At 42.7% G+C, this 23,918-nt stretch overlaps 3 protein-coding genes across 7 annotated transcripts; 2 read left to right on the forward strand and 1 right to left on the reverse strand.

Annotated features, from left to right (window-relative positions):
- Positions 1-588: 588 nt before the first annotated feature.
- Positions 589-3,061, forward strand: ndufb7 (NADH:ubiquinone oxidoreductase subunit B7). The gene is made up of 3 exons (XM_030780438.1): positions 589-856; positions 1,562-1,730; positions 2,877-3,061. Exons 1-3 carry the CDS (start codon positions 745-747, stop codon positions 2,959-2,961), a joined length of 366 nt encoding a protein of 121 aa, XP_030636298.1. The 5' UTR covers positions 589-744; the 3' UTR covers positions 2,962-3,061.
- Positions 3,062-3,444: 383 nt separating this feature from the next.
- Positions 3,445-17,727, reverse strand: tecrb (trans-2,3-enoyl-CoA reductase b). Of its 2 annotated transcripts, XM_030780450.1 has the most exons (12): positions 17,637-17,727; positions 13,779-13,829; positions 11,829-11,880; positions 11,421-11,465; positions 10,660-10,763; positions 7,100-7,215; positions 6,828-6,933; positions 5,945-6,017; positions 5,685-5,728; positions 5,387-5,444; positions 5,181-5,269; positions 3,445-4,683 (listed from the first exon to the last, which is right to left on the reverse strand). In XM_030780450.1, exons 1-12 carry the CDS (start codon positions 17,649-17,651, stop codon positions 4,510-4,512), a joined length of 927 nt encoding a protein of 308 aa, XP_030636310.1. In that variant the 5' UTR covers positions 17,652-17,727; the 3' UTR covers positions 3,445-4,509. The 2 variants fall into 2 exon arrangements, with proteins under 2 accessions (XP_030636310.1, XP_030636309.1); XM_030780449.1 differs by lacking the exon at positions 17,637-17,727 and having other exon boundaries at positions 13,779-13,964.
- A 1,043-nt stretch (positions 17,728-18,770) lies between these two features.
- On the forward strand, positions 18,771-21,713 carry dnajb1b (DnaJ heat shock protein family (Hsp40) member B1b). Of its 4 annotated transcripts, none has more exons than XM_030779832.1 (3): positions 18,771-18,829; positions 20,147-20,718; positions 21,001-21,713. In XM_030779832.1, exons 2-3 carry the CDS (start codon positions 20,230-20,232, stop codon positions 21,232-21,234), a joined length of 723 nt encoding a protein of 240 aa, XP_030635692.1. In that variant the 5' UTR covers positions 18,771-18,829; positions 20,147-20,229; the 3' UTR covers positions 21,235-21,713. The 4 variants fall into 4 exon arrangements, with proteins under 4 accessions (XP_030635692.1, XP_030635689.1, XP_030635690.1 ...); XM_030779829.1 differs by having other exon boundaries at positions 18,822-19,251; XM_030779830.1 differs by having other exon boundaries at positions 18,822-19,251; positions 20,159-20,718.
- Positions 21,714-23,918: the final 2,205 nt, after the last annotated feature.

Consider the following 23,918-nt stretch of genomic DNA (forward strand, 5'->3'; position numbering starts at 1 on the left):
ACTCGGTGGACTGAGAGGACTGGATTAATGTGTGTTTGAGTGTGTGGATACATTGAAAATGCTTCAGTGAATAGATTCTCTTTCTTTTTTCCTTTTTTTCCTGTCCTTTTTTTTTTTTTTTAACTTTGTCTGGGCATATAGAATGAGGAAAAAAAAAAAAAGATCAAACAACAGATGTCAGTGTCTGCAACAGACAATAAAAGAAAATGGCGGGGGAAAACTGTCTTGTGTTGTTATTTTTTTTTTTTTGTATGTCTATGAGGTTTAGAGAGATTTTAAAAAGAAATATAAATACTATTAACTACATCGTTATATACCACGATTGTTTCATCAGTTCATCAACCACGGCATTTTCATTTACCTTCAGATCGCAGGAGTAAGCGCTGAAGTGTTTGCTCTTAACATTGTGGTATGGTGGTAGAGACAACAATAACGGTTGTTGGAAAATTACACTGATGACAGGTATGGTATTCAAATTATTTAACTGCCGCATGACAAATCAACCACAGGTGCTGGTCGGAACCAAATATATGTTTACAGCGGAATGTGTTGCATGTTGTACCCGCCGACCTGTTTACTTCCTGTACAGTCAGGAAGCAGTAAGTACAGGGCTTGTGGAGGTGACCGAATGGGAGATAGCAGGTTTATTTTGTATGGTTGACACAAAACGAGCAGCTAAACCACAAGTGAAGGCTTATTTTGCATTTAGTATTTGCAGTATAGTCGAGGAATACTGTCGCCAACATGGGGTCTCACCTCGTGCGAAGCTATATCACGGACACCGACACTACACCAGACCCAAAAAAACCGTTCACGTCTGATCCGATGTTCGGGTTTGATGAGCGGAAGGAGAGAGGTTCGACATTACTTTTATCAACGCATGTCTGTGTTTAATGACTTTTGCGTTATCCCTGTAAAATTCAGTCAGATGGTGACATGGGCGGTTTGCCCCCTTAGCTACTGGGACATGACAGAGTACAGTACTCTCAGGTAGATGCTAAAGCTAACTATCGTATTTGGACTGTTTAGCTAGGTAACATTACTTTAAGGTTGGATTATTGAGTTTGACTCCGACAAAATGGTTTGGGAGACCGTTTACGCTTATTCTGATTCTGTCACCATAGATTCAGCTCAAACTTTTTGCAAACTTCTTCAACTTCAGGACGAAGATTGTTTCTAGGTGTTGTCACATATGTCGTATTCTCGCGCAGGTATTCGAACAAATACGGTCATGAAAATTGACTCGAGAAAATCGACTAAATGTTTCGAATGTCTTCTGTTAAAACAGCGTCTAATAGACCATGAAACTAGCTTGATATAGAATTTCTATGCGAGTCCAGTCAGTCGTATATTTGGGTTTTGTCACGGTCACCTATGATGAGTTTCTTATCTATTCTTTCCCCCTGTGTATTATTAATTGAAAATGACAATAGCGAGGTCTATTTAGCGAACTGAACATCACAGGTGGTTCTGATTCTTGCTCTGGTTCTGACGTTGTCCCCCCCCGCTGAAGTTCATTAGTAGCTGAGAGTCTGTAAATTCAAACTCTTGTCCTGTGCAGAACCGGTTGCGACGCAGGAGCAGATGAATTTGGCTATGTTGCCCGTGGAGCAGCGAGACTACTGCGCGCATCATCTCATCAAACTCATGAAGTGTAAGAGAGACAACTGGCCCAACTTCCTGGCCTGTAAACACGAGAGACACGACTGGGACTACTGCGAGCACCAGGAGTAAGTGCAGTTTGAGCTCTTCGGTTTGCCGCTCCTGTCATCTTTCTGACGCAGTTTACAGGGAGAATGTATAAACCGACAACTCGGCGCTGCTTAAAGCAGCTGCATCGATGTGTGATTCTTTCTCTCTCTCTCGCTCGTTCTCTTTTCAAACCGTGTCACAAATTAGCTTATTTCAGTGCAGCGCATTCTCATAACCATGACCAAGCTGATTTCAGTGGTTTGAGGTGGGAAGAGCTGAAGAATGAAATTTGTGGCCAAACATGTCAAAAAAGGTGACACACTTCACAGTGATGGAAAAAAAAAAAAAAAAAAACCTGCGCTGATTTCTAAAGAAAAATAAAATCAGTCTAACGCACCGAATACAGAACTGAATACTGGCGGCCTTCTGCCAAACAAACAAACAAAAAAAACAACCAACCAAACAAACAAAAACAGCAGTGTTATCCCTTTGTGTGAGGGAGACTGCCTGGTTTTCCCCATTAGCAGTTTATCTGTATCTTAGAGCTGATGTATTTCTCATTAACAGAGGTTCAGGTTTGGGATTCAGGACTCAGCTATGATTGGCCAGTGCCTTTTCCTGACCTCTGACCTCACAAAGGCCAAGCTCATAATCTCTGGTTTCACAGGCTCAAAGGGAAACAAACACTCTCTCCGGCTCATATAATTATCGTTCTTACTGAAACATCAAGAACATGGACGATATTCAACAACATGTCAACTGTCCTACACCAGTCAGTGTGCATGGTTTTCATGTACTCTCAGTTTTAGACATCTAACACCCCACGCAGCTTTGAACCATTAGCTCCGTTTTCTCTGGCATTGGGTGTACTTGGCCATTATTCATTCTTGCACAACTATAAATCTAAATCTGTTTAAGTCCTTGGCTTGTGATGATCTGTGTGAATAATTTCTATCTTGTTATAATATATTGAGTAGCAGTTCTGTAGTAAGGGTGGCACTGGACTGTTTGTCTTGTATATAAGAATAAGAAATACTTGTTATGGAGAAGTATGACTGAGAGAGGGTTTTTAAAAAAACAAAGAAAGAAAATTGTGGTTGAATCTGATTGCCAAACCAGGGTTGCTAAGCGCACAAACCTTTCTTTGACACACTCTCTCTCTCTCTCTCTCTCGCTCTCTTCAGCTATGTGATGAGGATGAAGGAGTATGAGCGGGAGAGGAGACTCCGACTGAGGCAGAAGAGGATTCAAGCTCAGGAAGCAGCGTAACCACGCCCCCTTCTTCACAGAGCCCCACCCACCTCCCCATCCATTGTCTCTGTTTATGTATATACCTGCTCTCTGCAATAAAGAGTATCTTCTCAACCGATAGACCGTGTTTGTTCACTTGTTTCATTAAACACACACACACACACACACGATTCAGATTCTCAGTAAACATACACATTATTCTCTGGATCTTTTAGCCTTATTATCCTTGTGAGGCTTCTCTCTGACTTGTGTTGAACTTTAAGAACAGTTCAACTCTGCCACCCTAACCCCAGAAAATTGTCACTTTTTGGTTTGTTAGTAATAACCGAATCTTAAAACAAAACAAATAAAACAGACAAACATATTCCTCATGCCTGGTACCCATTTGTCAGACATGTCTGTCCTCATAGCGACATGTGATTCACATGATGCCCCAAGAACCCAGACAACAAAACACACACTCCTGTATGTTTACAAACACCACACACACTAACACACACAGAAGAGTCATGGTAATTTAGTGCCTTCAGAATATAAACATTACCATGTGTAAAACAGCACATGTGACAGACAACATACCAGAAAAGTTTTTACACTTTTTTTCTTTATATATAAATTATCTCAACACATATGGACAAAACAAAGTTTCACTGTCACCAAGATTAATGACATCCTAAAATTGTGCCATCCTTTTTATTTTTTAGCAACATTAGCCAGGATTTTCAGATATTGTCACGAGGCTATGATTAAAGATGAACTGCAGTGTTTAATACAGCTATGGTTATTGATGAGTTAGACTTCATTTCAAGCCTGTCAGTAGTAACATACGTGTTCATTGGTCAGAGCTACTGTCAATCAGAGAGTTATCCAATAAGTGACAAGCGGAGTCATACAATAAGTCTCCAGAGCCAGTCATAGCAGAGTTTAAAAAAACAAACAAACAAAAAAGCAAAAGAAAAAAAAGAAAAGAAAAAACTTGTATGGAGGAAAAGAAAAAATGAGGTGTAAGTTGGATCACAGGACACGCAAGATAAAATATGTGAAAGGTTTCCCAAATTCAGTCCCAAGATAACCACCAGTGTCTAACTACTTCACTCTGTTCACCCTAAACTCATTAGAGGAGATTTTTATTATTTATTATTTAACTGGGAAAGAGCCATGTATGAGCCATCTGTTCTCAAGCACAGACCATGGTTGTGGGTTGATGAGAAAACCGACGGGACTGCGGACCACCAGAACCCGAATTTGGGGAACCCTTCAGCGAACTGGATCCAGGAAAGGTACAGACAAGAGGAACTTCGACGTTTAGGGGGAGGGGCTAAGCAGAGAGGACAGTGCTGACTGGACGTGTAGTGATACTCTTTCAGGACGCCACCCATCCTACTGGATGAAAGTTGTGGGCTGGGTGTGGCATAGTATGGCGGTCAGTGCTCACTGGTTGAGTGGCAGCTGGCTAGTTCTGTTGGAAGGGAGGGGCGGGGGTGGGGCGGGGCGGGGCGGGGCTAAATAGGAAGCGGTGACTGCTGATTGGTTGCTGCGTCACGCTCGCCCAGAGACGAGGCTGTTCTACAGGATGAAAGGGAGGATCGGAGAACGGAGAGGAGGGTAGTCACGGAACTCCTTCAGGTAACTGCGGTGCTTTCCCTTTGCCCAGACCGTCATCTGAATGAAGCCAACCAGAGTGAAGAAGGCCACGGGGAGGCACTGCGTCATCAGGGTGAAGCCGAGCCACGAACCCAGCTGCACACAGATAGGAAGAGACAGCTGTCAATCAAAAGCTGAAGCTAATCATTAGGGCTTTATGGTAAAATGACGAAAGTTCCAAACAGTAGTTCTAGAGTTCTAAACAGCACAACCAGTGAATGTATGAGAGTGTTTCACACGCTGAAGTACACTCTTCCATGGACAGTACGTTTTTTTTGCTTTTTTTTATTTATTTATTTTTTAGCTCTGTCCGTTTCACGCTTATGAAACTAATCTGAATGATCAAGTCACACACGCACATGATAAGCTTTTAAAATGTTTTGTCCTCTTTTGCAAAGTGTGCTGAAGCTGGACCGCAGTCGTCACTGATTAGGACTACTAACCACAAATCAGAAAACACATGACCGAAACAGTTACTCATTAGAAAAACAGGAACACATTAGAAAACACATCTGGAACCTGGGGGCCACAGGTCAGAGGTCAGTACTGTAGAATGTTACAGCTCTTATCCTACAGGGCGCGGTGGGACTGACCTCATAGGTGTAGTTGGGACAGGAGACCAGGAGGAAAATCCAGGTGAAAGGGTTTTTGGTGGGGTAAGGGATCTTCCTGGTCTTCGATCCTGTGTAAGAGAAACATTAGCACATTCTATGACTACACTGTCTTTCATTATGGTTTCCCACTGTGTGTGTGTGTGTGCGTGTGTGTGCGCGCACACGTGTGTGTATAAGTTTCTTACCTGGTGGTCGGAGGTTCCTCAGAGCAATATGGATGGAGAAGTTGCCAATTTGGCAGAACTGAAAATAGGACAAATTTAACATGGATTATCCTATACTGGTAAAAAAAAATAATTAAAAAAAAAGTTAAGAATGACATGCTTTTTTTTCTGACACTGTCTTAAAGATTAATATTCAGCGTATGAGGATCTGAACCCAAATCAGTCTGAGCAGAAAGTGAGATTAGAAAAAACAAATGAGGATTTGAATCCAAATCAGACTGAGCAGAAAGTGAGATTAGAAAAAAAAAAACCCTCTTACCAGGAAAATGATCAGGGCCAGTTTCACCTGCTGCTCTCCGTACACTACAACAACAACAACAACAGCATATAAATATGATTAGATAGTATACACACACACACACACACACACACACACACACACACACAGAAGAGCTGTATACATATAAACACACACACACATACAAAACACACAAATCCAGTGGAAGGGATTTAGATCAAAGGCTGTAGCCTTTTCTTTTCATATGAAGTGTGTGTGTGTGTGTGTGTATGTGTACTCACTTGGTGGTGTATACAGGGGGTGATTAATGTAGTAGGCCATCCAAGCAGCGAAGCCCCAGTAGTATGTGCAGTTCTGCAATGCGCACACACAAACACACACACACACACACACACACACACACACACACACACACACATACACACACACACACATGCACACATACACACACACAAACACATACATACACACAAACACACACACACATACACGTACACACAAACACACACATACACATCTATGTTAAGCTCACATCACTCCACTGGTGCCAGACTTGACCCCACTCTAGGTCAAAGGTCAAATCATTGTGGTCACAAGGCACGGAGCTGAAGTCATATAGTGGTCAAAGTTGAGAGGGAGGTCGGTTTACTGGGACCAAGGGGACAGTAATAGTTTTGTGTGTGTGTGTGTGTTCTCCCACTTAAAAAAAAACCTGACAAACTCCTGGGTGGTTAACTTTAGTAGAGAAATAATCTCATATTTAACAAATACTGCATGACAATTATGAAAAGATAGTGTGTGAACTGGCTGTTGTGTTGACCACATTTGGGTTCTTTACCGGTTTAAAAGGTTTTTTTTTTTTTTTTTACTGATAAATCCTCTGATTATTTGCAGGGTTTAAATATTAAGTGTGTGTTTATTTTCATGTATGGTTTGTGTGTGTGTGTGTGTGTGTGTGTGTGTGTGTGTGTGTGTATGTGTGTGTGTGTGTGTGTGTGTTTGTGTGCGTGTATGTGTGTTTGTGTGTGTGTTTGTGTGTGTGTGTGTGTGTATGCGTGTGTGTGTGTGTGTGTGTGTATATGTGTTTTGTGTGTGTGTGTATGTGTTTTGTATGTGTGTATGTGTGTATGTGTATGTGTGTGTGTGTATGTGTATCTGGCTCACCTTGAAGATGTTGCGGAGCGGCATCGTCCCGTGGGAGAAGCGGTGGACGAACAGAGTTTCCAGAAGTCTCTTAACGTAATGGAAGGAGTGACACATGCAGGCCAAACTAGGACAGCAGAAAAACCACATTACCCACAAATCCCTCGAGGTCCATAATGAACTACATAACAGCGTACGGTAAAACACAAGCTGTCGGGCGAAGACAGGAGGCGGAGGAATTTCACTCCCCTGATCCCCTGTCCTCTGCACACGCTGAGGGAAGAGCTACTTACTGAACAACCCAGTGTTTACTCGTGGTGAAGTCATACTTGGGCGCGTATATGAAAGGGACTCGGAAATAAAACATCAGGTAGATGACCAGCGGACCAGCGTACTCCGTCAGAAACACCTACAGCACAAACAGACTCGTTTACTCATAATCAGAGCCAAGACATGTCTTCCACCAATGACATCTTTTATATTATTATCTACAACAATTCCATCAAGCCATTCTATTACACTATATATTATATCTATTCTGTTTATGCTTATCTACGTATGTATATATCTATCTTTAATATTCTGTAATCATATTGGTTATTAGTATTTATGTTAATATCTGTTTATCTGTCTGTCTGTCTATCGTATTGGGGATTTTCACATTGGAGGTCATGCCAAGTGACCTTGTTTAAAACGATTTAGTTTCCATGTCCTGAGGCCAAAGAGGACGGCCAATGTAGCTAAACTTCCCCTTCACTCCTTTGTCACAGAGAAGCTGTATAAATCTCTCTATAAAAACACATCACATCCTGTGTTATATATGAACAAAGCCTTAAGAGTTATGCACTGAAACACTGTTATAACCTGCTGTTATTATGCTATATTTGACTACACCACTCTCTCTCTCTGTGTCTGTCTGTCTGTCTCTCTCTCTATGTCTCTCTCTCTGTTTGTCTGTCTCACCCTCTATGTCTCTCACTCTCTCTCTCTCTCTCTCTCTGTCTGTCTCTCCCTCTATGTCTCTCTCGTTCTGTCTGTCTGTCTCTCTCTCTGTCATCTGTCTCTCTCTCTCTGTCTCTCTCACCCTCTCTCTCTCTCTCTGTCTGTCTGTCTCTCCTTCTATGTCTCTCTCTCTCCCTGTCTCTCCCTCTATGTCTCTCTCTGTCTGTCTGTCGCTCCCTCTATGTCTCTCTCTCTCTGTCTGTCTGTGTGCCTGTCTGTGTGCCTGTCTGTCTCTCCCTCTATGTCTCTCTTGCTCTGTCAGTTCTCTGCACCTGTTGCGGGACAAGCCCAGCGTTCCTGGCAGTGTGCGAGTATATTTCCACAGCAGATAAATATATCTCTCCCTTCCTCACTGCTCTGCACTGCTCCTCTCTCTCTCTCTCTCTCTCTCTCTCTCTCTCTCTCTCTCTCTCTTTCTCCCTCTCTTTCTCCCTCTCTCTCTAAATTTGGGCTAATGTGACAGGGGCTTAATGGACATAAGTTCAGAGAGACAAATTAACACGCAGCAAGACAAACACACAGACAGCTCTTGTGAACACACACTAATGCACACAAACACACACACACAAACACACCCACACACACACCCACACAGGAGAAAAAACACAAACATGAAATCACTCATCCATGTATGTACAAACATTCACAGCTCAGACCTCTTTCACTCCCAACCTCTTTCTGTCCCTCACAGACTTTCTCTTTCACACACACACACACACACACACACGTTTTTTCCTCCATAGCGTCATGACTGTGCTGTATTGAGTAGGTCGTCATGTGAACCAGTTTGGTGCTATCTGATCCCCACACATTCTTAGGTATGGATTTACCACTGCCTGTTTACAGTATGTGTGTGGGTGTGTGTTTATGTACAGTGCTCTCCAGAATTATTGGCACCCTTGTTAAAGGTGATGAAGGCTTATATAAAAAAAAATCACTTTATCACAGTTATTATCTTAATATTATATTGAAAATAGAAAAAAAATCTTACCTTTATTTGAAGTAAGTTTAGTCTGAGAATAAAGCAACCATTAGTGAAAAATAAATTTTTAAAACAAAAATCACATATGTCACAATTATTGGCACCCCAAGAAATCTGAATCAATTAGGGAAATGTAGATGAAGTGTGATCCCACGCAACTAATTTTAAGTTGGCCTAAGTGATTAAGGGATTTTAAGCTGTCATCAATGATTCCCTGTTTCGCTGGGGTATAAAAATGAGGTGACATAGGGCCCAAATCCCTTAGTCATCCATCACCATGGGAACGACTCAAGAGCATTCCATTGCGATAAGGCAAAAGTGTGTTGACTCGCACAAATCAGGGAATGGATACAAGAAAATAGCTGCTCGACTTAAAATGCCCATTTCAGCAGTTAGGGCAACCATTGAGTACGTTTAAGAAATTCAAAACCAGCCTGGAAGAAGACGCAAGGCTATTTTCTCAACAGCCACGGTGAGGAGGATGGTCAGAGAAGTAAAAAAAAATCTCCAAAGATCATAGTTTCAGAATTACAGAGTTTGGTAGCGTCTTGGAGTCACCATGTCGACAAACCTACCATAAGACGCCCACCTCCATGCCAACAAACTGTTTGGAGGGTATGGCAGAGAGAAGCCTTTCCTATCTTTTCACCGCAAGCAAAAGTGCTTGGAGTTTATTGGTTTGGAGTTTGCCAGACGCCACTGGAACTTTAACTGGGACAGGGTGTTGCGGTCGGGCGAAACAAAAATTGAGCTGTTCGACTCCAAACGCTCGAGGTGGGTTTGGTGTAGAAATAAAGCTGGCTACAGAGAAAAACGTCTAATACCAGGCATTAAATATGGTGCCTCTGCCAAGAAGCTATAATTTGGTCGTTGGTTGGATCTTCCAGCAAGACAACGATCCAAAACACACATAAAAATCCACTCAAAAATCGTTAAATGAACACTAAAGCAAGCTTTTGCTATGGCCATCCCGGTCCGTAAATCCCACTGAAAACCTGTGGGTTGAGCTCAAGAGGAGAGTACACAAGAAAAGACCCAGGACTGCAAGATCTGGAAGAATTCTGCATTGAGGAATGCTCGAAAATCCCTCCTTCTGTGTCCTCAAGCCTTTACAAAACATTACAAGAGAACACTTAGTGTTGTTCTGTTGGCAAAAGGGGGTTGCACAAAATACTAAATAAGGGGGGGGGGGGTGCCAATAATTACGACACACGTTTTTCAGAATAAAAATTTATTTTGTGATCACCTGTGACATATTGCTTGTGGTAAAAACAACATTTGATAAACAGTAAGGGGGACTGATCATCAGCCTATTTCACTCATATTAAATAAGGGTGCCAATAATTCTAGAGGGCACTGTATGTAGGTATGGATTTACCACTGCCTGTTTACAGTTTATATATGTGTGTGTGTGTGTGTGTGCGTGCATGCGTGTGTGTGTGTGTTTAAGTACGTAGATATACTGGAGGTAAATGAAACAATGGGAGAGGTATCTCATGGAAGGGGCACTTGTTCAAAGGTAAACATGTCTTTTAAAAGAAAGACAAGCACCTGTGTGAAGCTGCATTACAAAAAATATAGAATACGGAGTAGATTTGTGCTTGTGCTAATGGCTGGCTCTTTCCTGCTAAAACAGTAGTCCAATATTCCAGTAGAAGCTCTTAACATGACAGTGTTCCAGGAAGGATTGCGGAGGATTCCTGACTGAGGGGAACGACCTGATACATACTAAGTTACGGAATATACACGTGTCATTTGGTCTTTTCGTTGTTTTGTCAACCCCGTACACGCGACTGTCTGTCTGTGTGTGTGTGAGTGTGTGTGTGTGTGAGTGTGTCTGTGTAGGTGTTGTTCTGTGTGCATGCTCACCGTAACCCAGCTGATCTGGGCTCCCAGGTCTCTGAAGTAGAAGGTCGCCGTGGTTCCCACAGGCAGGTTCTGTAGTACATCCTCATCCTTCAGGGATTTTCCCTCTGCACCCAAAACAGTGTGATATACACACACACATATCAGAGCTTTTTTACACACACACACACACACACACACACACACACACATACATGCGCGCACACACGCACACAAACAAACATACACAAATACATACATGCACACACACATATCAGAGCTTTTTTACACACACACACACACACACACACGCACACAAACAAACATACACAAACACATACATACACACACACACACACACACACACACACACACACACACACATACGCACAAACACACACACACGTATCTTTTCACCTTTCAGTGACCTTCCCCTTGCACCAAAACGTCACAACACACACAACAGTCAACCACACACATAAGAATACATGACACAACAGCAGCACACAGCACATTCATGAGAGAGACTTGAGGAGGGCTGGAAGTGTGAGGGTGAGTGTTACTGTAACACTGTTTGTAATACGTAACATTACTGTAACACAGACATTATTACTCTGGGCGTGAGACTGGTGGAGTGTGTTGGTGTATATATCTGAAGTGTGAGGGTGAGTGTTATTGTAACACTGTTTGTAATACGTAACATTACTGTAACACAGACATTATTACTCTGGGCGTGAGACTGGTGGCGTGTGTTGGTTGAAATCTGAAGCGTGAAATTTACTCACTCGGGTCTAGACGAATGCTCTGCCTGGCAGGATACCACTGGGGGTCTGAAACAAACAAACAAACAAACAAACAAACAAAAGACATTTACAAACGAATAAAACAGTCGGCGTTCAGCGCCTGTGTGTGCTTGGCACGATGGAGCGCTTAAGCACCTTATGTTTGTGCAAGTTCTAGTCTCTATTTATCTTGATATGCAAATTAGTCTGAGTGCACTGCAACCACCCTTATGTAAACAGCACCAAAAACAGGCCGAATTTGAGGGTCACTGAATGACATTATTTATGTCTGTTAGATCTCGCTCGCTCTCTCTCTTTTTTTTTTTTTTTTTGAGGAAACATGATTGGTGCTCGGTTGGTGTCGAGATGTCTCATGCTTTTTGATGGAGTACGGTTAAACTCTTCACTCACGGCTTTTGTGGAACATAGACTTAATCTCTCCGATGGTAGCATTGGGCTCCACCTGTCAATCAAAAACACACAGATGACTGTTTGTTCCTTTCATCCACACACCGCAAATATCTATAAAAAAAAAAAAAAGAACAACCACAAACCATGTGTCTCTACATGTGTGTGTCTCTATATGTGTGTTTGTGTAAAATGATTACAATCCACTAATGTATCCAGTGTGTAGCTCTTAATGGTACCATGAAACAGCTGGTGTTTTGACAGAGCGAACACACACACACAGACACACACACACACTTGCTACCAGCGTGATCATACGCTCTTAAAAGCGTATCCGTATGGCTTTAATGCCACTGGAGAAGATCTTCCTCTAAGCGCGCAGTTCCGTCCACCGCGGCGGAGGTGAGTAATCCCGTGTGACTTGGATGGGCTTATGTCTGTCACATCAGGGCAAAGCCTGACACAGGTGCATGTGCATACTCAGAACACACGCACACACACACACACGTACTAACGCACGCATGTACACACACACACACATGCACACAGACACACACACACAAACGCATGCGCATGCACACACAAACACACACACACACATCCCTTAATATAACACAGGGCTGACTTCGCTCAGTGTATAACAGTCAGCTCCAGACCAAGACCGCACATAACAAATAACAGCAGTTTTGTCTTAAAATGTCAGCCACACGATATAACCTGTCTGAAGGATACAGGCACTCAGTTCCACTGGACCTGCTATTCCACTGTTATAACAACACATTCCATTCTATCACAACATTCAGCCATTCTACCCTGATTTAACACTCAGATCTGGACTTTATATTCTATTTTTGCACTCTGGTGTTCTACACCATGAGAATTCCCAGAAATTCTAGAATACTACACCATGAGAATTCCCAGAAATTCCAGAATACTACACTACAAGAATTCCCAGAAATTCTAGAATACTGTACTATCCAAATGTTGCCTACAGAGGATATGATCAGATGGTCCTGTGCAAATATAATAAACTTTTACAGACAGAATGACTTCTACTGGTCAGCCAGCAAAGAGGATCTGATCATTTAGACTGATTTGAATGAAATCTAACGTGGTCTGACTGATCTTTGTTGTGTGAATGACTATAGATGTTCTCAGTAAGGCCCTCCATCCCAATCTCATCTTCTTCAGCACTGAATTACCTGATGATTGGAACTGTTCTGACACCAAACTGAAATTAATCCATCGTGTACAGGGTCACATATCACTTATGTTACTGTGGTATTCTGGGACAACTTCTCTGTGTTGTTGTTTGTACATAAAAAAAACAAAAGATTTTTGAAAAGTTCTCCAACTATCTCAAATTAAATTACTGAAGGAAAAACCCACTCAAAAACCCTGACTATGTTCCCACCGCATCAATAATCGATGACATCACCATTTGCCCAAACTAAAACAGGCCAAACAGTGACTTGTGACATCATAAAACCCCCTCTGTTTGAACATGACATCACAACCCCCCGTAATCAAACCTGACATCATTCCTGACATTCTGTTAATCTGAGGACACATTGCTGGATAATCCCAGATAATCCGCAGGAATGGTTTCTGACATCCTAGAACCGTCATCATTATGGATGTGTCTGAAGGTTCCCTCACCTCCTCTGTGTAGAGTAACTCAGCACCATGCAAGAGTACACACTCACCCCCCAGGCTAAATGTGTCTGACTGTGTTCTATAGATAGCAGGATAATAGAGCATTTACACAAATTTTGGCTTCTGAAACTTCTGTTTAAAAAAGAACGGGCATTTTGGTTTGTTTAACGAGGTGCTTGGGCGCGCCTGGAGTAAGCGCTAGGGACGTCAACCCAAAACGCCAACTTCAACCCAAACCGTCTTAGACCGAACTGTCCGTAGCACGAAATGAATCAAGATGGGAGGAGTCGCTCTTACCTTGTCCAAGAAGCAGAGCTTGTCCTTGGTCTTCGCGTCCAGAATCTCCACCTCGAAAAAGACCACAGCTTTCTTAGCTTTTTTGGCTGGTTTGCGTTTGACGGGGGGCGGGAGGGGGGGGCCGGCGGCCGGCGCCCCGTTCTGAGCTTTCTTGGGATGTGTAGCTTCCAAAGCCAGGGCATCCATGTTCTTAACGCTCCAGCTTCCGAACCCTACCGCCCTTTCTTTGACTTTACTTTTCTATTCTGTTTGTTCCGTTTCACTTCTCTTCTCTTCCTCACTCACTCACTCACTCCCTCTCTCTCTCTCTCTCTCTCTCTCTTCGCCTCACTCCAGAAAAACCACACACCCACTCGCACCCCTGCGACAGAATGCTGGACATGAATGACCCAGTCAGCTGTAGAAATAAATCTGTCTCTCTCTCCCTCTCTCTTTCGCTCCACCCTCAGCCTCCCACCCAAAAACTAACCTCTCTTTCTTTCTCTCTTCCCAGCACGTGGCTTTATTTGACCACCGTTTCCCACTGACTCTCACACCCTCTCTCTCTCTCTCATACTCTCTCTTTTTTCTCTCTCTCTCTCTCTTTCTACCCCTGCCTCAGTGTCTGATGCTTATACAGTGTTCTATGTGCTATGGGGCGGGGGGGGGGGGTTCTTGATAGAGAGATCGGTAGAGTTTGTTACTGACACAGCTCATGCAAAAGTGCCCCAAGACAAACACTGCCATCTGAACTCTCTGCAACCATCCCCAAAACACACACACACACACACACACACACACACACACAGATACATACATACATACACACACAGACTACAGAACAGCAAAAGAGGAAATGTATTAAATACCCAGTCTCTGTCCACCACGACCACCTCATCACTCCACACTCAAGCTAATTATAACTGCCTGCTAGTCATGCACACACACACACACACACACACACACACACACACAGGAGGGACTCCGTTTTGGGTCGCTAGGGTCAGGGAATGGCAGTCCCCAATTAGAATAATTTACACACATAAGCAGATTTGTTTGATTGCTGTTTGAACACACACACACACACACACACACACACACACACACCTTAAATGGCATACAGTGTTTATTTTATTGAGTCCTTGGTTAAGTGCTTAATTGGGGAATTCCCTACATGACCTAAAATAAACACACGCATGCATGAACACACACACACACACACACACACACACACACACACACACACACACATAAATTCAAAGTGGACTGAAATCTAGAAAGAGAGACATGTCGGTTAAGGAGCTCCTTTAAACTAAATCAGACTGAACGCAGAGATGAAAACACATCAAGACTTTATGGTTTACGGTTACTGTGGACCTGTATGTGCTTTTAAAACGTGCTAAGATCACATGCTTACCCAGGAGGGACCAAACAGTATAGTCTCACAATTTACAGCATTAATCACGGCAGAATATCCAGCTCAGAGCAAACACTTAACATTACACCTCTGGTCAGAGGCTCTGAAACTGTGCCCAGCTGTAAGGAGAGCTAGTTCAATTCTTTAGGTGGGACAGAAACTACTAGAACTACTGAAGTCATTTCCCCAAAGCCCTCACACTTTTCTAAAACTAACAACACACCATCTGGCTGTGGAATATTAATACTGACAGATTTTTTTGAACTCCTCATCCTCATCTTTGAAACTCAGTATAGGTAGTGATCTAGGCAATTAGAACATTGATTTGTGATGTGATGACACTCAGCCTGTAGATTCTAGATTATTGATGTAACAGAGCATTCTGATATAGAACTTAACTTAATCTTGCTAATTGTTAACGAGGCCAAACTTTGAGAAAAATGTTGAGAGGCCAGCTGTACAGCTGGGTTAGTAAATGACTTTGAGTTTGTTTGGTCTCTTAAGGGAGCATGGTGGCTGAAGAGACAGCTGGGGCGGTGGAATTCTCAATAAACTAAGAATAATAAATAATTCCAGTACATAATTTCCCCCTGATGTATGATAACAGTTCCCTTCTCTTTATCTTTCTTGTTCTCTCTCTCTCTCTCTCTCTCTCTCTCTCTCACACACACACACACACACACACACACTCACACAGAATATTAATAAACTGGAAAAGGGCAAAGGCACACACAGACACACACACAGTTGGCACTGGCAGAACAACTCTCTTGAGGGTGTGTGTGAGTGAGAACGAAAAAAAAAGAGAGAGAGAGAGAGAGAGAGAGAGAGGGGGGGGGGAGAGAGGGAGAGACAGAACGTGCTCACAGGGTGAATATTACACAAACGTCCAGGCACCATCTGAGCCTGTTTATCTTGTTGCTCTGACAGGAGTACTGCCGTACCGTTGGACGTCGCATGCAGCGATCAGATAAGATCAGACTTTAAGAAGCTGGAGCGTGGTCGGGTGAGACTATTACTCAACAGAGCAGAAAAGAGGACCTTCCGCGAACTCCCAAACTCTCACATCTCTTACTTCTGTCACCACAGGTCAGTTTTTGTTTGTTTGGTTTTTTTTCATAGCATATGAGAGAGTGTGCATGTCAGAGACTGGTGAAGGCGACTTAAAGAAATGGTAGCTTGTTTTATGAGCCAACGAGATGATCGCGGACCATCTTGTAGACGACACTCAGTCTAAACTTACATCGAAATAACGCACGAGGGAACTGCATTGCAATGCACGAGAACTAGACTTGGAACAGGCTTTGCAGTTTGTAACGCTTTGGCTCCCCCTAGTGTCGTCGGCAAGTACTACCTAATATATAGTTTGTTTTCGTGACTGAAACAGTAACAATATAATCGTGACTGAAATAGTAACGCGTAAAATAAACCCCAATAATGTTCAGATACGTTCATAAGACTGCCAAAAATACTCATCACATTGCAATGGTTGCCGATGCAAACTGTGGTATATTTCACACGCGTATAGATATTTTACAAGACAATCCATCTCAAACAGGCTTTTACTTGGGGTTTATAATCAGGTCAATCGCACCCTCCACAACAGCGACTGGGCGGTTCTGTAAAACATAGAGAAGACCTGCCTCACGCCACTTGATTCCAGAGTTTAAAGTGTTGCAATCAGCCGTCTGCTGGAAAAGCTGAGACAGTATTGCTTAAACCTCAGAGGGCGAGGTAGTGACCCAATTAGATACACTGAACTCTTATTAAATGCCCAGATAACCATTATATTTAGATTGTTTAATGCCATTTCATAAACAATCTTTGAATGGTTTAAATCAGTGTTACTGACTGACACTCGGTGATCTACTTCTTTGCCTTCGCTCGATAAACTGCACCTCTCATACAGATTGCAAAACATGCGAGTCTGTGCAGGATTTTAAGCATTCGTTGAATAGCTAGCGCTTTTAGAACACTATAATCTGTTAGCGCGACTGTAGAAAACCTTTGCTTTTTCACCTGTAGCACTTTGTCATCCGGGATGGGTTACTACTACTCCAGTTGGACACGCGTTGAAGCGCGTTTAACGTAGTGTAAAGTAGTATCCCTAGGTATGAGGTGTCAACATCACACCTAGATGGGTCATAGCGATATAATCTGTTTTGTTCGTTATCCGGTTAGACACCACATTCCGAAACCTGAGTCAACGAGTAATTCTTTACCGGAGACGTGAATACATCACAATCCCGCATACAGAGGCCATTCCGCCTGCCCCACTGACTGTGACAAGCACCGTTGGTGACAACGGCATGGCAGACGAAGCTAATCTTCCCTTGCATTACCAGTATGCCTTAATGCTACCTCTCAACCCCCCTTTTTCATCAAACATCACAAAGCATAAAACAAACAAACAAAAAACACAACGGTTTAATAATACTGAGATTTAACGGGAGATATCTTACCTCGTAATGCTTCATTTTTTTTTTACAGTTGAAGCTCTCTGTCACCCGAGTTCTCTATGACAAAGAAAGGCTCCAATGAATGACTGGGAAAGAGACCAGGAAGACACAAAGAAGGACCAATGAACAGGGAAGATGGCTTTCTTGTTACTCTGGTCTACGTGAGGGGCCCGCCCACTTTTACCCTCTATGGCCAATCGGAGTAAAATTGAACACAATATAACAAATTTCGACACAAATACGTGAGTTTTAAAAAGGCATGGGGCACTGGGTCAAAAGTGAAACGAGCATATCGCTTTCTGTACGATGAAGTATGTGTGTCAATTTGAGACAAAAAAAACATGTCTCAATGCACTATATATACCAGCGAGAGATGCACTGATTTGAACAGTAGGCCTCAGTGTAATCAAGCCCTTAACTAACGCGACGTATGCTAATTCAGATGATTCAAAGTTGTAAGAGCCATCAACCCATCAATCTGTATTCACTGAAATACGATAGACATGTTTGTGTGTGAATTAACAATAACCTTAATTGCTCAGTTCAGTACACCATCTAAACCTAAATTTGGATTACAGATGAACAGGATCCAGAAGGCAAAAGGGTTTGTGTGGCAACAGTACATAAGGAGCCACTCTAGACAAAGATACCGTAATCATATCAGAGTAAGATTCAAAGTGCCTTTCACGTGGAAGGCAGGTATTTAGTTGACGCCAAAGTCTAACGTGCCTATGCGGACTCCGTGATCTTTATTTCCCTCAGTCCTGTCAAGCAGATCACAAAAGCAAGTCTTTTAAATACATTTCCCCCCTGAGCTGGTTTTCCACTATGAAACTTGACAACACTATGACATGAGTTCAGTAGAAACGGCAATCTGTTCTTTCATATGCTTTATTGATCACTTACTAATTTGCCTCGTTTCAAACTTTGTGGGTTGATTTGTCATGTACACCGAAGGGTGTGGTAGCTGCCTGAACAAGAATTGCCAGCAGCAAGTTTCGTTGATGGACGGGTGAGAGAGGAGGCGCATTTAGTCCAGTAATACCACATGACGTTGCCAGAAGGGGCGGGACTCAGGATTGTTAAAGCGAGAAAGTGCCCGCCCATTCAGAAAGCCCTGGATTCTTGCAGAAATTTCTCGAAGTTTCTACATCACTATAAACAGAGACGATCTCACACAGACCGGAGTTAGAAAGGTAGTTTTTCAAGAGGATGGTGATCGATTTGGGACTCTTTCGAAACTGACAAACTAACGGAGAGAGGTGAACTTCAGTCGTGAGAAAAGTGGCAGCTACTACGAGTAGTGTCAGCTTTGTATATTTTGACAGTCTTGCAAGAGGAGGTATCCAAACTGCAGGATACTATTAGGACTGCATTCTCAGGAACCGATTTGTTTAGATGGTGAAAATGGGAAAAGATTATTACAGCATATTGGGAATACAGAAGGGTGCGTCGGAAGATGAGATCAAGAAAGCGTATCGCAAACAGGCGTTAAAATACCATCCGGATAAAAACAAGTCACCAAATGCGGAGGATAAGTTCAAAGAAATTGCAGAAGCCTACGACGTCTTAAGTGATCCGAAAAAAAAGGATATTTATGATCGTTTCGGGGAGGAAGGTGAGTGAGGATAATGTAACAGTAGTTGATACTGACGCATCTGAAACTTCGAAACTCGCCCTAACACCTTTCTTTCTTCTCGCAGACTGTGAACCGAAAGGGAAAGTATTTCGAGCGAAGTATTAATACATGAGAGCATAAACAGCCTGTTGATGTGACATTTTATATCGTGGTGTTGAACTGCTCAAGTCACGCTAGCCTGTAGGGCTCAGTATATACACTACCACGTTAATCCACTCTGGCTTGTGATCTAGATGCTGACTAATTTGAGACTTTGTTGTAATTACTTTTTGATGTCGAATTTATATTTGTATAACGTAACAGTAAACGTTTACACGGAGTTAAGAATGAAAGACGAGTCCGCCAGTGTAAAATTTGTAACTTAAAAAATAAAGTAGGCATGAACACGAAGGTCGTTCTCTGATTGGATGAAGTTAGCGTGGATGACAGACGTTCAGGAGCGGCGCGAGCTAGCTAGAAGATTCCATTGTCAGCGTCACAAAGGGGCGGGAGGTTCAATAGCTTTCAGCAACCTCATTAGGTTGCCCTCAATACACAACACATGTTGTTATGAAAACCCGTCCATATATGAACACACGGTTGCATTCGGAATTCCAAGACCTCTGTGACCCTGAAAATACCTGAAATACTTTTTGCTTAACTGAAATGTTAACTCTTTCATGGGGGGAAAAAACAGTATTCTGGAAAAATGTTTAAGTAAACTTATACTAGTTGAAGTAATCTATTTTTTTTTTTTTAGGTATTTATTCAGGTCAGTTTGGGTTCTGTTTGTATGTGTTTAGGTGAAAGACAGGTTAATGGGCTTGGACGTTTTGACTCACTCCCTTTTTGTGTTTTTTTTTTTTGTTTGTTTGTTTGTTTGTTTCTTCTTCAGGGTTGAAGGGAGGAATCCCAGGTGGAGGCGGAGGTACAAATGGCGCCAACTTCTCATACACCTTCCAGGGCGACCCACATGCCATGTTCTCCGAGTTCTTCGGCGGACGCAACCCCTTCGATTCGTTTTTCGGCCGCGGTGGCGACGAGGACATGGACGTGGACGACCCGTTTAGCGCGTTCGGAATGGGCGGCATGGGCGGATTCCCGCGCAGCTTCAACGTGCGAGGGGGTCACGGCGGGAGGGTGGAGAAGCGGCAGGACCCGCCCGTGACCTACGACCTCAAGGTCAGCCTGGAGGAGGTGTTTTCGGGCTGCACGAAGAAGATGAAGATCTCGCGGAAGCGTCTGAATCCGGACGGCAGGACGACGCGTTCCGAGGATAAGATCCTAACGGTGGAGGTGAAGAAAGGGTGGAAAGAGGGAACGAAGATCACGTTTCCCAAAGAGGGCGATGAGACGCCCACCAACATTCCCGCTGACGTGGTGTTTGTGGTGAAAGATAAACCTCATCCTGTGTACAGAAGAGACGGCTCTGACATCATTTATCCAGCCAAAATCACCCTCCGAGAGGTGAGTAGTCTGTCTGTCTGTCTGTCTCTCTATCTGTCTATCTCTCTGTCTGTCTTTCTATCTCTCTATGTATCTGTCTGTCTGTCTATCCATCTATCTATCTTTATTTCCAGCTCCAGTGATGTTAAAAAATGTTTCTGATCATAATTGGAAGAATTAAATAGTGTGCGTCATTGTCTAATTCATAAACTGTTTATGTGGGGTTTTTTTTTTTCCTTTCTAGATTTTGAAGCTCGACAATTAATAGTCTCTTGTTTTATTCTTTCACTTTCACTTCTGCAGGCACTTTGTGGTTGCACAGTCAAAGCTCCCACGCTGGACGGCCGGTCCGTTACCATGGCGACGCAAGACATCGTACGGCCAGGGATGAAGAGGCGGCTCACGGGGGAGGGACTTCCTTTGCCCAAATGTCCCGATCGCCGCGGCGACCTTGTGGTGGAGTTTGAAGTGAAGTTTCCGGACAAGCTCAGCCAAAGCGCGCGGGAGACAATCGCGAAAGTCTTGCCAACGTCCTGAGGGGAACTGTTATTCTACGCGAAACAGAGCGAAATAAAGCCTCTCCCCCTCCAAATGCGTACGTGCTCCAGGAGCTACTCGCCTGCCAAAACCCTGCGACATACAACCTATCAGCTTCAGGAGTCTGTTAAACTGCCGGACTCTTGTACGCTTTGAACATAGGCTGACTCCCTCATCTAAGATGCCGTGAGACACGCCTGTGTGTGTGTGTGTGTGATTCCTTATTATTGTAATTGTCTTTTTCTTTTCTTTTTTTTCCCTTTGTATTGTGAAGGTTTGCAGGGGGGCGTTGTGCTCTGGACATTGAAAGGATGAATTCAGTCAAGAATTCACTCGTAGTGATGCAATATCATTGCAGTCTGCCTACCTAACACACACTGGGGAGAGTTTCCAGTGAAATGGGTCAAACGTATTAGCGGAGGAATCATCAAGCACTTGGTTTTCAGATTATCGCCGGGGGAACAGGATTCTTAGATGCTGTTCTGTGTACAGCTTTATTTTTTATTTTTATTTTTATTTTGCCTTTTTTTTTTTTTTTTTTTTTTAAATTTCTGATGTATTTCCAGTTCCATGGAGTGGAACATGACAGACAACAAACCTATAAAAAGAGGACCTTGTATAGTAGTTCTTTTAATTGGGGGTATGGGAGGGGTGGGGGCACATCTTTCATTCTTTTTTTTTCCTCCTATGTTTACATAGTAGCGTTCAAGCGTAATACACTTAGTTCTGCAGGGTCAAACTGCATGGGCCACCCCTCACAGTGGAGCCCAGTGGAACATGTCTTACAAGTATTGCTTCAAAAATACTTGAACATAAGCCGCAGTTCGTGGCAGTTATTGAAAAACTTCTGATACGTCAAAACCCTAAAGCAATTCGAGGACTCCATCTTAACACTTTCAAGCAAGCACTATTTAGAGATTTTTGTTCTATTTTATTTTTTTATGTTTTTTTTTTTTTCCTGAAGATGGAGTAATTTTGTTTTTGTACAGTGTCATAGGATCTTAGTACCATTTGGTGCACCTTTTGATAGACTATGCAATCTCAGCAGTGCAGCAACAGTGCCTCTGTGTGGTCGGGAAGAGTATTACACCATTTTGTTCTCTAACTTTTTGTATTCATGGGGGGGGGGAAAGGACCTGTGTGTGTGTGTGTGTGTGTGTGCGCGCTGCTGTGTAGTAATGTGATGCGATAAGAATGTGTGTGTGTGCGTGTGTGTTTTCAAAGATAATCAGTTGTAAAAAATAAGAAGACGCTTCAAATAAAAGTGTAATAAAAATAAAAGTGTCTTTTTTTCCTCCTAGTTACCACCCGACAGTTTTTCAGTAGTTCATTCATTTTTATTACTGTGCTTAAGTATTTTAAAACAAAATAATGATTCTATTGTAAATCACACAGCAAAGTAAAAGAATACAAGGGTATGTCGTAACATATAATTATGGTTTGGAAGATGAAAATCAGAACCAAAGCAAAATCAGAACCAAAGAAAACGTGTGGGATCAATCTTCCCGAAAACGCGACACGTATATCAAAACCGTTACAGAGTGGTCATTTTTACCCTGTTGCTACATCACAGGAGAGTGTCAATTTCCGGCGTGACAACTCAAGTGAAAAGGTAGTGAAATGCCTTTTCATAAACTATAAGCATCACGCTGTAGGACAGGTAACGAGATGACCGCTAGCCTCAGGTGTACAGATCTGCAAAAAGGCGTGTTCATCTTTACAGGCTCGATCACGCCATAAACACAGAACTGCATGTAGCCAGACGAATGCCAGTAGAAAAGCAGAAAACATCTTTTTCAATCCACATTAAAAAAAAAAAAATCCAAATCAGTATCACCACCACCATCATAATCATCATCGTTAACTACCGTCATTTCCAATGAGCACTGAAACACCACCTTTTTTAAAGACTCGAACTTTGACTCAAACAACCAGGTTAACAGTGAAAGGAAGAGGCCAGTACTCCCCAAAACGCTGACCTCTGTACTTCCACTACTGAATGACTGTCACTCACTCATGGAGTACCTCCACTACTGAATGACTGTCACTCACTCATGGAGTACCTCCAGTACTGAATGACTGTCACTCACTCATGGAGTACCTCCACTACTGAATCCGTGTCACTCACTCATGGAGTACTTCCAGTACTGAATGACTGTCACTCACTCATGGAGTACTTCCAGTACTGAATGACTGTCACTCACTCATGGAGTACCTCCACTACTGAATCCGTGTCACTCACTCATGGAGTACTTCCAGTACTGAATGACTGTTACTCACTCATGGAGTACTTCCAGTACTGAATGACTGTCAATCACTCATGGAGTACTTCCAGTACTGAATGACTGTCACTCACTCATGGAGTACTTCCAGTACTGAATGACTGTCACTCACTCATGGAGTACCTCCACTGCTGATGTACTGAAGTCTTTGGATCTTTGTTTTTTTTTTTATCTTCTTAAAATCAGTTTGTGCTTAACTTTTTTTCTCATGAGGCCCAAGACAAGAATAAAATTTTCTTCATTTTTTCAGTGTATCTATTCATTTTGGTAGTTTTTGTTTACAAAAGGAAGAAACCTCAGACAGTACAGAAAAAATTGCTTCTTGTCCTGTGAAGACAACCTAAGCAGGTTCATTGGAATAAATATGTTGAGTATCTTGGCTGTTCTGTGGATGGGAAACCT

Source organism: Chanos chanos, chromosome 7 (assembly GCF_902362185.1).
Source record: "Chanos chanos chromosome 7, fChaCha1.1, whole genome shotgun sequence".
In the NCBI taxonomy this organism is placed as follows: domain Eukaryota; kingdom Metazoa; phylum Chordata; class Actinopteri; order Gonorynchiformes; family Chanidae; genus Chanos; species Chanos chanos.

What these genes read in the sequence shown, in the direction of transcription:
- tecrb (XM_030780449.1), bottom strand. Translation starts at nt 13,964, where the DNA reads ATGGATGCCCTGGCTTTGGAAGCTACACATCCCAAGAAAGCTCAGAAC. An exon ending in AGTAAACACTGGGTTGTTCA is followed by an intron (nt 6,934 to 7,099) that starts GTAAGTAGCTCT and finishes CTGCTGTCCTAG; the next exon opens with TTTGGCCTGCATGTGTCACT. An exon ending in GTCCCAACTACACCTATGAG is followed by an intron (nt 4,684 to 5,180) that starts GTCAGTCCCACC and finishes ATCTGTGTGCAG; the next exon opens with CTGGGTTCGTGGCTCGGCTT.
- ndufb7 (XM_030780438.1), top strand. Translation starts at nt 745, where the DNA reads ATGGGGTCTCACCTCGTGCGAAGCTATATCACGGACACCGACACTACA. An exon ending in TGATGAGCGGAAGGAGAGAG is followed by an intron (nt 857 to 1,561) that starts GTTCGACATTAC and finishes TGTCCTGTGCAG; the next exon opens with AACCGGTTGCGACGCAGGAG. An exon ending in GACTACTGCGAGCACCAGGA is followed by an intron (nt 1,731 to 2,876) that starts GTAAGTGCAGTT and finishes CGCTCTCTTCAG; the next exon opens with CTATGTGATGAGGATGAAGG.
- dnajb1b (XM_030779829.1), top strand. Translation starts at nt 19,032, where the DNA reads ATGGTGAAAATGGGAAAAGATTATTACAGCATATTGGGAATACAGAAG. An exon ending in TGATCGTTTCGGGGAGGAAG is followed by an intron (nt 19,252 to 20,146) that starts GTGAGTGAGGAT and finishes TTTCTTCTTCAG; the next exon opens with GGTTGAAGGGAGGAATCCCA. An exon ending in CCAAAATCACCCTCCGAGAG is followed by an intron (nt 20,719 to 21,000) that starts GTGAGTAGTCTG and finishes TCACTTCTGCAG; the next exon opens with GCACTTTGTGGTTGCACAGT.